At 32.4% G+C, this 13,845-nt stretch overlaps 1 protein-coding gene across 6 annotated transcripts in view; it reads left to right on the top strand.

The window, feature by feature from the left end:
- LOC144980752 (sodium/hydrogen exchanger 7-like) overlaps window positions 1–13,628 on the top strand; it is a 55,567-nt gene extending 41,939 nt beyond the window's left edge. For 2 of the 6 annotated variants that reach the window (XM_078928515.1, XM_078928509.1), the window contains 2 exons: window positions 6,895–6,919; window positions 11,447–13,628. In XM_078928515.1, coding sequence (XP_078784641.1) covers window positions 6,895–6,918 — 24 coding nt within the window. In that variant the 3' untranslated portion in view covers window position 6,919; window positions 11,447–13,628. The remainder of the gene's footprint in view (window positions 1–6,894; window positions 6,920–11,446) is intronic. The other 4 variants (XM_078928513.1, XM_078928508.1, XM_078928512.1 and 1 more) reach the window with 2 other exon arrangements.
- Window positions 13,629–13,845: the final 217 nt, after the last annotated feature.

Genomic DNA, 13,845 nt, shown 5'->3' with positions numbered 1-13,845 from the left:
GCGATTTCTGACAAAGGCTGTCATTTTTAGTTCTTGCTGATTTCCCTGCCTCATCGAACAACAAAAATGTTTCCAAATCACAAGAAGGAAACAGTTTACACGACTTACTTCTAAATCCTGGAGATGAGATGAGATTCCATTTTACTCTTAACTCGACACCGACACCGTATCTTTGCCATTTTCATAAGGAGAGCAGTAATATTCGGCGTAAGACTCATCCTTGAGAGGGGCTCAAGTTACAAACAGATGCAGATTACAACAAAGCTGTGACACAGCATTAATATGGGCTGAAGTAACTTACAGATACAGAATATAATAAAGTTGTGATTCGGGGAGGAGGGGGGGGGGGGGGGGTTCATCGGCAGGGGGTGAAAAGTTAAAAATTAGGCTTTATTTTGAATTTAAGATAAATGAAATATAAAGAAAGAGATGATTTAATTTTTTGGCCCATTTAACTAATTTTTGTTTTCATTTAAAAAACAAAAAAGTTTCTTTCTTTCTTTTTTAAAATTTTTATGTGTGTCAGTGATCATTTCTAATGCCTGTAATAATTTAAAAGTTATATTTGAAATATGAATATTATATCCAGCATTTTGATTGAGGTGAGGACATGTACGGACAGGTCATTACTCAGTTATTTATTCTCTCCCACCACTTACTGTTACTGACAATATAACAAAGGTTTTGGATCGTTTTGGGTGTGGAATTGTCGACTTATTTGTAATCTGTGTGCATTGATGATAATAATATATCGGTGCTGTACTTACATCGGTGCAATGTTCTTTTATCTTATCTTATCTTATCTTTGTGCGGATGTGTGGTCTTGTTGTATTACACTCGCTTTCGGATCGGAAGGTCCTGGGTTCGAGCCTCACTCGGCGCATAGTTAAGTCCTTGAAGAAGGCTCTTTACTCACATTCTCTCACTGTACTCAGGTGTAAAATGAGTACCTGGCCGTTAACAGCGTTGTCTCTGTCTGTCCGAAAAAAATTGCAATATCGCCTAACAGGCGTCATGTCTCGTCCTAAATGTTATATGTTGCTGTTGGCCAGGGACCTCTTGTTAAGCGCTTTGAGCATGTTATGTGGATATTGCGCCATATAAAAGCTCAATTTTTATTTTTTTCTTTCTTTCAAGTTGGGACAATTTCTTTGCTCCATTTTTGGATCTTTTGATTCTAATGACTATTTTCATTTTATGTATCTACCCTCGGTTGTCACTTCTGTGTTTACCTGTGTCACAATGTTTTATGGTGTGGGTTTAGTGCACATGGGTGCTGGTAGGTTGTCTTTTCTGATCTCTATAATGCTTAAATTCAATCCACTTTTTAACGATCCTTGGTTGAATAAAACTGATTTTTTTGGGATGGTTTTTATTTTTTATTTTTTACTTCTTCGTGTATTTTTCTTTCTTATTTTGTCTGGCACCATTTCAAACACCCTTTTTCAGATCTATGTCTTAAGATTAAATGTTTCACAATCTCGATCTCGGTTAAATCTTATAATACTCCAAACTGGCTTCCATTTTGGGCTGTGATGGTAGCTACGTATGTTAGGCTGTCCCGTTTTAGACCTTTGAAAAGCACTATATATACCAAAACTTTTTTTCAAAAATTTAAGAGTTCACATTTTTGTTTATTAGGGGATCTCGATAGCTCAGTTGGTAGAGCACTTGCTTTACAAGCAAAGGGACTGAGATTGATAGACTAGCGTCCTATCCAAAGGGTAGCAAGCAATTGCTATTGTCCGTTTCACACTATAGAAACCGGGATAAACTCCGGCTCCATGCCTCTGAAATGACTAATTTTTCTTTCTTCTTTTATTTTTTATTCACTGATTCTTCTTCTTCTTATTTATAGGCTTCTTAGGGCAGTTGCAACACTTTTAGGTCATTTCAAGTCAATATTATCTTCACTGTCTCTCACTATGTTCATGTGTATGCATCTCTAATGCCGTCTTGAATATTTCTGTATTTTCCCTTTCAATCATGTTGAATGTTGCATTTCAATCGCTGGTGATAACTGTTCTGCAGCAAAAAAACTGTTTTCATCTCATTCTCCCCCCCCCCCCCCTCCCTTTTATCTCCTCCCCCCCCTCTCTTCTCTTCTATCTCTCTCCCCCCCCCCCTCTCTCTCTCTCTCTCTCTCTCTCTCTCTCTCTCTCATTAAAAAAATTCTCTCTCTCTCCCCCCCCCCTCTCTCTCTCTCTCTTAAATACATCTCTCTCTCCTCCCCCTCTCTCTCTCTCTCTCTCTCTCTCTCTCTCTCTTCTCTCTCTCTTTCCTCTCTCTCTCTCTCTCTCTCTCTCTCTCTCTCTCTCTGTCTCTGTTTATCTCTCTGTCTTTCTCTCTTAATATTATTTTAAATATATTATGATATAATGGTGATGGCAATGACAAATTCACAATGTTATTTATACCAAATGCTCCTTCACACTCCGTATTTTAAAATTATATAGCCATCATTTTATTAACCCCTAATTTGCTCACTTTGGACAGCCTGGGTAATGGGTGATTCCGGTTGACATCAGACATTTGTTTTGTTGAATTATCTCTATTATTCTTTCATAGAATACTTATGTGGTAACGGTATCTACTGAAGCCACATGTAAGGGAGCCATTTACAATTTTTTTTTTTTACATGCAATCAATCAAAATGCTGATTTTCAAGCACATTTTTATTGATATATTGAAGAGAAAGTATGAAAAGTGCTTGCTGTTGAGTGCCTTAAAATAATTAATAATAATAATAATAATAATAATAATAATAATAATAATAATAATAATAATAATAATAATAATAATTATATATTATAATGAATAAATAATAATATTGATAATAATATATAATAATAATAATAATAATAATAATAATAATAATAATAATAATAATAATAATAATAAAATAATATATAATAATAATAATGATAATTATAATTATAATGATAATAGTAATAATAATAATAATAATAATAATAATAATAATAATAATAATAATAATAATAATAATAATATAAATAATAATAATAATAATAATAATAATGCGTTATATAGCGCTATGTACTGAGGCGTAGGAGTGCTTAAAGGTTACAACCATTGGGTCTAGATTCGAACTACAATTCGTGCAAAGTCTTTTTATTGTTTCCTCTGGAGATGCATCACGCATTATCGAAGATAAGTCCTTGGAAAAGGCTCTTCGCTCACATGTTCTCACCATACTCAGGTGTAAAATGAGCATGTGTGTGTGTCTGTGTATTTGTGTGTGTGTGTGTGTGTGTATGTGTGTGAATAATAATAATAATAATAATAATAATAATAATAAATAATAATAATAATAATAATAATAATAATAATAATAATATAATAATAATAATATAATAATATAATAATATAATAATAATAATAATAATAATAATAATAATAATAATAATAATAATAATAATAATAATAATAATAATAATAATAATAATAATAATAATAAATATAGTAAATAATAATTATAATATAATAATAAAATAATAATAATAATAATAGAATAATAATAATAATAAATAATAATAATAATAATAAAATAATAATAATAATAATAATAATAATAATAATAATAAAAAATAATAATAATAATAATAATAATAATAATAATAATAATAATAATAATAATAATAATAAGAAAAAATAAGAAGAAAAGAAGAAGAAGAAAAAAAGAAGAAGAAGAAGAAGAAGAAGAAGAAGAAGAAGAATATGTAATGATAATGCCTTACAGACACCATGTTAAATTAAAATGTTACTGTTAACTCAGGACCCCTTTTGAATTGTTTTGAGCACATTTGGTGGGTATTTTGCTACATAAAAGCTCACCTTTATATCCCATATACCAGTAGCAACGACACACCAATGACGACGACGTTGGGATGGTAAGATAGTGTGTGTGTGTGTGTGTTTATCAATACCAATTGAAGGGGTTAGTTCTATCTGTCCACACAGTGCCTGCTCCCGAATTTCTCAAGTTGAGAATTACAAACTAGGAGTTTTTTTTTGCAATACAAGAAATTTGATTTTTATCCTCGTTTTTAGCGAACTGAAATGAACTCCCAAGTTTCATATTTGTGACTATAAATTGAATTCCGAGCAGCCAATTCATCCTGACATATCATACCTTTTAGAGACGATGGGGCACAAAGATCCACTGATTCATCGATTTGACTTTCTAGATTACTGGCATCATCATCATTATCATTATTGGCTTCTAGAAGCGGCCAAATTGGCATCTCATCATTATCATTATTTGGCTTCTAGAGGTGGCCAAATTGGCATCATCATTATTATTATTGGCTTCTAGAAGCGGCCAAACTGGCATCTCATCATTATCATTATTGGCTTCTAGAAGCAGCCAAACTGGCATCATCATTTTCATTATTGGCTTCTAGAAGTGGCCAAACTGGCATCTCATCATTATCATTATTGGCTTCTAGAAGCAGCCAAACTGGCATCATCATTTTCATTATTGGCTTCTAGAAGTGGCCAAACTGGCATCATCATCATTATCATTATTTGGCTTCTAGAAGCAGCCAAACTGACATCATCATTTTCATTATTTGGCTTCTAGAAGCGGACAAACTGGCATCATCATTATTATTATAATTATTGGCTTCTAGAAGCGGCCAAACTGGCATCATCATTATTATCATTATTTGGCTTCTAGAAGCGGTCACACTGGCATCATCATTATCATTATTGGCTTCCAGAAGCGGCCAAACTGGCATCATCATTATCATTATTGGCTTCTAGAAGCGGCCAAACTGGCATCATCATTATCATTATTGGCTTCTAGAAGCGGTCAAACTGGCATCTCACCATCACGGTCTTTAGTGGCTTTTAGAGGCGGCCATGCAGGACTAGGGTGTGGTATATAACCAACAGCTAACCCCTTTAATTGTGGATGGATGGAATGACTTATTGTTTAGTTTTACATTCCCAGTACAGTGATCCTCTGTTGTAAAATGACGTATTTACCTCAACGCAGCCCTGTCAAATGTCCGACAATTGTCGGATTTCCGACAAAATCTCCACAACCATTTTCAACTTTTTGTTTATTTTTCATCATCATCATTTTGCTTTTCATGTAAGGATATTGACTATAAACATTGGTACCATAGGTTCTATGAATGAAAAATTTTCCACCAATGTTTTTTTTTATTTTTTTATTTTTTTTTTTTGGTTTTTTTTTGTCGGCTGTCAATCAAGTACAGGCCTGTTCATGCTTAACGCTTTGAATATGGGTGGTGTAGAAAGTAGAAATATTGATCATTGGCATTGGATTTATATATCATGTGTTTTGGAGCAGCAGCAGCATATTATGAAATCACTTTATCATAGAATCAAGCTAATTTATCTACAAATACAATTATCAAGAACATTGTTATACAGATGAATATCATACAAAGTATACATAGGAAAAGTACATCACAAAGAGTGGATTCTACTCTCGGACATGCCACTCCGATACGTTAGTTGTGAAATAACTATTGATAACAGGATACTAAACTTACCATTACTAATGAATTGCTAGCTTTAGTCAATTAGTGGGATACAAAGGGGAACTAACTAACTATTAACTAATCAATTTCACATTATTATTTATTTCTTCGAGCTTCGAGCAGCAACATTTATATTAACTAATGGGGGGCAACTTGGTTCAGCGGTACGGTATTTGCTTAGTACCTGAAAACTACTGAGTTCGAACACCTGCTGCTGCACTGTGTTGTGTGGCCTTGAGCAAGTCACTTCACCAAGGCTCAATTTGCTGCGCTGCACTGCGGCTAACGCCTGGGTTATTTCAGTCCTCCATTGGAATAGACCCTAGAGACAAATTTCCCCTATGTGATGAATAAAGGGAATTTTATATTTATATATTTTTTTTTAAATTCATAACTAATGAATTGCGAGCTTAAGTCATTATATGGAAACAAAGGGGAACTAATCATAACTAATGAATTGCTAGCTTAAGTCATTATATGGAAACAAAGGGGAACTAATCATAACTAATGAATTGCTAGCTTAAGTCATTATATGGAAACAAAGGGGAACTAATCATAACTAATGAATTGCTAGCCTAAACCAAGGGAAGGAACTCTTCCTTAGAGTATCTAATTAGTATACGTCCATAATAACATGATTTTTTAACTAAATGATCCATAGATTCAATGGTAAAATTAATATAAAGCAAAACAAAACGGATTCAATAACCCCCCCCCCCCCCCCCCCCCCCCCCCCCAAACACAAACAAAAAAAAAAAAAAAACAACCAAAAAAAAATAAATAAAATAAAAAACAACAAACAAAGAACTAAAAACAAAACATGAAAGGAAACTTTTTGGGAATGATAGATCTTGTTAAAGACTGATTGATTTTTACAGGGGTAAATAATAAAAGTGTAGCCTATCACTATCATATTACTGTATTGTTAATATGTTAAAGTGTCTAGGATCATTTTTTTGTTGCTGTTGACAATTATGATACTTTTTACTAAACTGTTTGAGCCCCTGACAGAGCTGAAGAAGACAACAACAGCGTTCCTTCACCAACCAGACATTCAAACATGAAGAGAGTATGAAGGGGAATGAAGAATATCTTAATGGCGCAGTTGTGTCATGTCGTTCATTCAGTCATTCATTTATTTCAACTTTTAAAATAATTTACTATTACATTGATGAATCTTTATTTTCTAGTTGTTGTCGTCGATTTTTGTGGCTTTAAAATTAAACGGCCCACCACTGTTAGTAGAATTATTAGAGTCGTTAGAATTTATAGTCAATCGTTTTTTTCTTTTGTTTATTTTGTCATCGAGTCATCACTTTTTTTCACCATTAAAACATTTTTTTTTATTCCCGAATTCTAGATGGAAACCCCATCATTTGCATGAGGTATAGTGTTCGTTTCATATTGTAGGATTGCTTCTCTTTCTTATCATTACTCAAAAAAAACATTTGCTAAAATTTATGCATTTAATAACATAAAGATGAATTCTACGTGCTTTTGATATTTTAACACAACCCTTGTTGTTTACAAAAGATAGTGTCTGGAGACACACGAGGGTCGTCTATGGTTCTTTGCTTTAACAAAACTATGTCACACCTTTTGTTTTCATGTTAAAAACTTTATTTCCCATTTGTCATTTTATTTATTAATTAATTTGTTACTAATTATAACTAATTATAATTATGCGGAACTTTAAAGTCTGAAGGTTTCCCTGAAATAGTGACAAAATATCGGAAGTGACTTTTAGATAAAAAGGATTTAGTAAATTTTAAAAAATCTCTGGATTCTTCATTTTATTCTAGTAACTTTCCTGTTTCCAGCAATAATGCTATACAAAAAATGACCTACCCAGGAGTTTAGAATATTCATAATTAGATAACAATTTGAATTGAAAATTTTGCATAATTTTGATTTCTTAATCTCAAAATTTCAGAGAATTATCAACATCCTGTCATTGTTAAAAAAAAGACAGACAAACTTAAAATTGAAGGAATTTTCCTCTCACACTTTATTCAATCCTTGAAAATAAATTAGATAAGAATTTTTTTCAAATTATAATTTTATATTTTCATATTCTAAGACTAAAACAATTTTTTGTTGTAACCTTGTTCATAAGATTGATGTCTCACTGTTTTTGAAGATTGAAAATGCTTTTGATTAAAGTTAAAAAGAACCATTCTTCTTAGAACTAATTCCACTGCCTTGCTGTTTTGAGAGCATTCTTGTAAACATTCTGCTCATCAGCGTTGTCTCCGTCTTGATAAAAAAAACAAAACTGTGATATCTGGTGTCTCTTCCTACATGTTAAGTGTTGCTGTTGGCAAGAGACCCCTTGTAAAACGCTTTGAGCACGTTTAGTTTATATTGTAATATATTATATTCTCAAGTTTTTTTGTTTTTTTTTCGTATTGCTATAAAGTGTTTGTTACCAAATCGAGTTTTCTGTTCACAGCACATTCTCCTCCCTTTTCCATCGTTTGGCTCATTTTCCTGTACATTGTTTAACTCGGATTAGTTCTTTCCAGATTCATATTTCATCCTCCCTTCTTTTACTTTTGTATTATTTGACTGAAATACTACCTGCCATCCAAGGGAGAAGCAATAGATCAACAATTTTTCCGTAGACTCGGACAGAAACATGAAAAAGAATATTTCAGATTAATCTCGTAATTTTGGGTTGTCATTTATGTCTGATTTTTATCCTGCGGATCTAAGTTTTTTTCTTTTTTTTTTGTATGTAGGTTAAAAACCCCCCAGATAAATATAGGTGCCTAAATGAGTCAAAAAATGGATAAAGATAAAGGGAGCAAATTTGACTCATGAATGAACAACACACTCATGAGTCAGATTTACTCCCTTTATCTTTATCTAAAAAAAAAAAATTAAAAAAACAGACTTGTCAACCACGATGAAAATTTTGTAGAATTACAATTTTTAGGCTGGAATTGCAGAATTACAAAAGTACATCTTTGATTCTATCGAAATTATTGAAGTGATGTGATAGTGCCAGAGAATTTCAATTTAGGACATTAAAGCATTATTCCAATCTTTCCTAAAGCATAATATTGTAAAGTTGTCAAGTTATTTATCACGACTCTGTCTTTTAACAAAATTACGTTGAAAATCAGGGTTTTGCCAAATATGCCGTTCTTGTTGCGATGGATATCAGAATACGAATTAAATTTGTTATCTCATTATCTCTATCCTTATTTCTCTTGTTTTCCAGCACTGAAAACCTTTCTATGTCATGCACTTTTTTGTTTTCAAATTTTATTTCAACTTAATTTTTAAATTATTTTACATCCTTATGTGTTCATTTAAAAATGAATAAAAAAATTCCTTAGGTGCCAGTGTGAGATAACATTTTATAATACTGTAAATTTCTTGACACTTCAGTGATAATGATGATGATGACTATGAGGATGATGATGATGGTGATGATGATGATGATTATAATAATAATACTTCAAATGCGTAGCGCTGAAGTCCAGTTCTAAAGCTCTGTACTGTACAAAATGATTTAAAATCCTTACCCAAAAATCAAATACAGACAAAAACATGCACTTACATATAATATAATAGAAACAGCGCTTTTCTCAGGTTGCACCATGCTCAATGCGCATCAAACAATGCTGAGTGCTTTATCATTCCCCAAACTGGCCACGTTGGAATCGATTTTTCATTGCATAAGTTGCGCAAGTCACTTTTTTTTGTTCAAGCCCTCTTACAATATTCGTCATCGCCCATTCTTAAGTACCGTTTCAAACAGAGTTGTCAATTGGGGTAATATATGCCAAGTTCCTTTCTCAAAGACACAATGCAAGGGTTAGAATTTTGCAATCTTCATTACCCGTCGGATATCTAACCATGTTAAATTCGGCTTGATTTTATTTCAAGAAAGAAACCTACTTATTAAGTTAAACCACTTGCAATCATGCTGTTGTAGAAATGAGATTTGTAAAGTAAAAACATGTTCTCAAAACGAACAATTTTTTTTTTTTTTTTGGTTGTCTTGTTTTGTTTGGTTTGGTTCGGTTTTTATACCAAACATTTCTTGGAATATTGCCCTAACATCATTATATTTGCTTTCTTTTTTTAAATATAGTTTTGTTTTGTTTTTCTTTATTTATTTATTTTTCTTATTTTTATTTTTGAAGGCTTTGGTGGCTTGGGTGGCAGTTTAAGCAGTTCTAGGGTGGTGTGCCGCGCTTTTTTCTCATTACATACTTATTTAAATATCTGTAAATTATCATTAAAGTTTTGTATTTTGAAGACGATCCGGTCTCATTACAAAATGCTTTTTTTTGGGGGGGGGGGGGGGGGGAAGGAGGGAGGGGGGAAGAGAGAATGTAAGATAGAGAGTGAAAAGATGAAAACAGAGAGAATTTTGAATTTACCAATACAAATGATGGACCTTTTAGACACAAACATATTGTCTGCAAAAGGGAAATAAGAGGAAATCTTAATTTAAAAAAATATATATCTACATTTTCACATCAGTACTCCACTCCAAGGCTCTCCAGAAATGACCATCAACATCCATTTATCACATTCTGTGTAGAATTCCAGTTACAAATAAACAAATAAGTGAGCATTGGGGACTGCTTAAAGCCTGTGATGGTTAGAAAACTAACGGAAAGGTTAGAATGTAAAGGCTTTGGATGGAAACACTACAACAATGGATGTTTCAGCTACAAACCCTTCATCAGCAAAACGGTAAGCAAAGGAACATGGAAAATAAATAAAAGTTTTATTTATTTTCAACATTCCTTTGTTTATTGTTTTGCTGACAAATGTTTTGTTCTTGAAATTCTTTTCCATCCCAAGCTTGTCCATTCTCACCTTTTTTGTCAATAAATAAACAAATTTTAGTGAAAGCTTTTAGCAAATGTTCATTGGGAATATCGAATGTCAATTGCTTCACATTGTTTTGTTGTCATTTGATATAACAGTTTATATTCTTCTCTTTCCTTTTATTTATGTTTGGTTGTGGTAATTGACTGTAACTGTAATCTTGAGATTGATGTTGTATAACAACAACAACAACAATAACCCTGATGTAGAAACATTTTATATTTTCAACAATATTTACTTTACAACTACCATCGTTTTACCGATTTAAAAAATATTATTTAAAAACTAAATTACTATACCTACCTGTTATGTTTAACTCACTCAACCCTAACACCGACTATATCCGTAGTTTACCCGGGGTTACTTTTACCCCATGCCTATTTATTACATTTTTCTGAGACAAATTATAGGCGTAGTATCAAAGCTAATGTTTTTAGATTTTACATGATAATGGTAGATGAATCAAACTATCTATCTATGTACATGCTCATTTTTAATACAATTTAATTCCAAATTTGAAAAAGTAGCAAAAATCTCTAGGATTGAGTGAGTTAATACTTTGTTTATATTGGTTTTCTAGTTATACTTCTGTCGCATAGTTTTTAGTTTCTTACAATGATATAAATATAAAAGGTGAAGAGAAAACGGAACATTGGAGTTTGAAAAAAAATTATATACAAACTGAAAACATCTTTAGAGAGGTTTTCGTATTATTTAGTTTGAGTGTCATTCTCATTCCATTGTATTTAATAAGTTTTAAATACTTTTGCAATTTATTCTTTTACAGAAAATTAAATGTTTTTTTTTTTTTGTTTTTTTTACCCTCCAACTAATTATTATTTTTTATTAGCACTTTTTTTCGTCATGGTTTTCTCGAATATCAAAATTATCACCTGTGCATTTTAAAATTATTTATTTTTATTTTCATTGATTTTAAAATTTTACTTTACAATTTCTTTCCTGAATGCATCTTGAACCTTTCTGTTTCCTCTTCTTTATCATCAATGACTTTTTGGATAATTTCATATTTTCTTTTTCCCTATTTCTATATCGTACAGAATTATGGTGTGGGAGCTTATCATTCCGGTGACCTTGACCTGGGCACTGGGGGTCATGGGTCAGGTTATCCCATGAGGATCAATCTGCCCGGAGGTCAAAGAGGAGACAGAGTTTGAATACTCACAGATGCCACGTCTAATAGAGTGACCTATGACCCCATTGACTGCCGGCAGACGGTCCATTCATCTTCAAGCTTACATAGCAGTATTTAAATCAAATTTTTTTTTAAAAGTTGGGGCAGTCATCACATTTACTTGAAGCAAGAGATTCTGGATATTGTGTTTGAATTTGAAAGAATAAACTTGCAACACTTTTTCAGTATCTCTTCAGGAATGAAACGCGTGTATGTGTCCGTCTAGCCTTGACAATTGTCGGATTTAAAATTTCCATGTGATAAAAGTGACAGGAATGAGAGGGAGATCACATCTGCTAGAGTGGAATTGGCTTTTCATGATCATATCAGTATCAGCTTGAATTTTTATATATTCTTTAGGTGTAATTACAGATGGTTATAGTTATATTATGGATGAATTTGTATATCCATATATTTTGTCTTTGTCGTCTCGCATTTGTCTGTGTGTAGGATCTATTCGTATGTAGTGTATATAATGTTTTTCAAGGCATCAAGTGCTAATATTTTCCTGCTGATTGTGTTGTGTGATTTTAAATAGTTTGTTAAAGGGATTGTATTTGCTTAATGAATGCACGAGCATTTGACAGTTGTTGACGGTGTTCATACATTATTTGTATGACACCATTGAGTAACTGAGTGGGGTTCCTGACCTCCCATAGTGGGCAGGGATGTACTTAATGTGTCTTCTATCCCCTATATCTGTTTTCCAACTTGCTTTCTGTCTTTGTCTTGGAAAGAGATTACTTGGTTTTGTCCTGGCCGGAGTCCTAGCCGGGAGGGAAACAGTCAAATGCTTAGTTTTTGTTTTGGGAGATGATTTTTTTTCCCTTGTAAATCATATCTCTGTTATGTATTATTATATTTGTTATTTGAATGTATGATGTAAACACTTGAGTGTGTTTCTCTTAGTGGGATCTTATGCTGGTGTCTGGGTGACACTTTTAGGTGATCTCAAACTAAGTACCTATATTGAAAGTGTGCCCTTGGAATCTACATCTGTTTCCTATTTGAACCAATTCCCCTTTGACTTACCTTTTCTTGGGTGCTTTAATTGTAATTCTAGAACTTTTTACTATCCCATTTTCTTCCTTTTTACTGTCGCTGATATGACCTAAACAGGTTGCAAGCGCTGTTAAACCCTTAAAAACAAAAACAAACCATTGAATAATGTGAATGATTATTCTCGATTTTATGAATGCAAGATTATGAACATGAATATAGTTATATGACTTTATGGTATGATTTTTAAAAAAATGTGAACTCTCAATCTTACGAATCAAAGCACCCAATATTCTGGGATCTTATATATCACGAATCATCTGTCTTGAATTGCTTCCCTTGATTTGAGGTCTCGAGTCATTTTTCGTGTCTAATTTGTCATGACTGTATATTACAGTCAATGTGCTCTCTCTGTGTGCTATGAATAATTGCTTTAAACTTATTACTGTGACGTGTTCATAATAATGACGAACAATGGAGCTTTCATTTAGTTACATACAGTGAATTGGGATGCTTTGTGTTTTGGATGTGTGCTAATGTTTATTGTTCAGTAATGCTTTGAATGTGTGTCAATGTCCAGTGGTGCGTTTGAGTGTAGGTCATCTAAAAAATTATATTGGATGAAGGCTTGAAGGCTCAGCTTTAAATATCTTTGCAGTACTGAGAGTAGGCTACTTGAAGATTTAAGTTTTTTTTTAATCTCCAGATGGTCACATGATTATCACATGTTCATTTGTGACTCATCGTCTCAATTCAGTATTACGTTGACATAAGCCAGATGCCAAAAAGTGAAATGAAAGTTTAAACGTTTGAAATTTGGCAATTTCCTTTTTAGCTCCCTAAGAATTTACAATCTTTCTTTCTTGTTAAAAAAAAGTTGGCACAGGTTTCATATTTTTGGTTATAAATTAAATTTTGACGGATGGACCAAGGCCCAAGTTATCCCAACATTGATATTGTATTGGGGCGATGCCCATTGAGATCATTTGGAGAGATCTAGAAAGGATGATGATGATGATGATGATTAGAGAGAGATAGAGATAGATAAAGAGAGAGAGAGAGAGAGAGAGAGAGAGAGAGAGAGAGAGAGAGAGAGAGAGAGAGAGAGAGAGAGAATTTTTTTGTTTCAAGTCCTTTTGTTGCCTTTCCCGAATTCTTTATTTTGTTGAATTATATTTTGTTGTGATGAAGATCTTATGATAAAAACCCTCTGATTGAACATATATTTTTTTTCTTATTTAAAAATGATTATAAAAGATTACTTAT

Source organism: Berghia stephanieae, chromosome 10 (assembly GCF_034508935.2).
Source record: "Berghia stephanieae isolate SIO BIC M18660-M18661 chromosome 10, UCSD_Bste_1.3, whole genome shotgun sequence".
In the NCBI taxonomy this organism is placed as follows: Eukaryota; Metazoa; Mollusca; class Gastropoda; order Nudibranchia; family Aeolidiidae; genus Berghia; species Berghia stephanieae.
The sequence above is the reverse complement of the archived record's forward strand: the minus strand, read 5'-3'. Positions and strand labels throughout refer to the sequence as shown.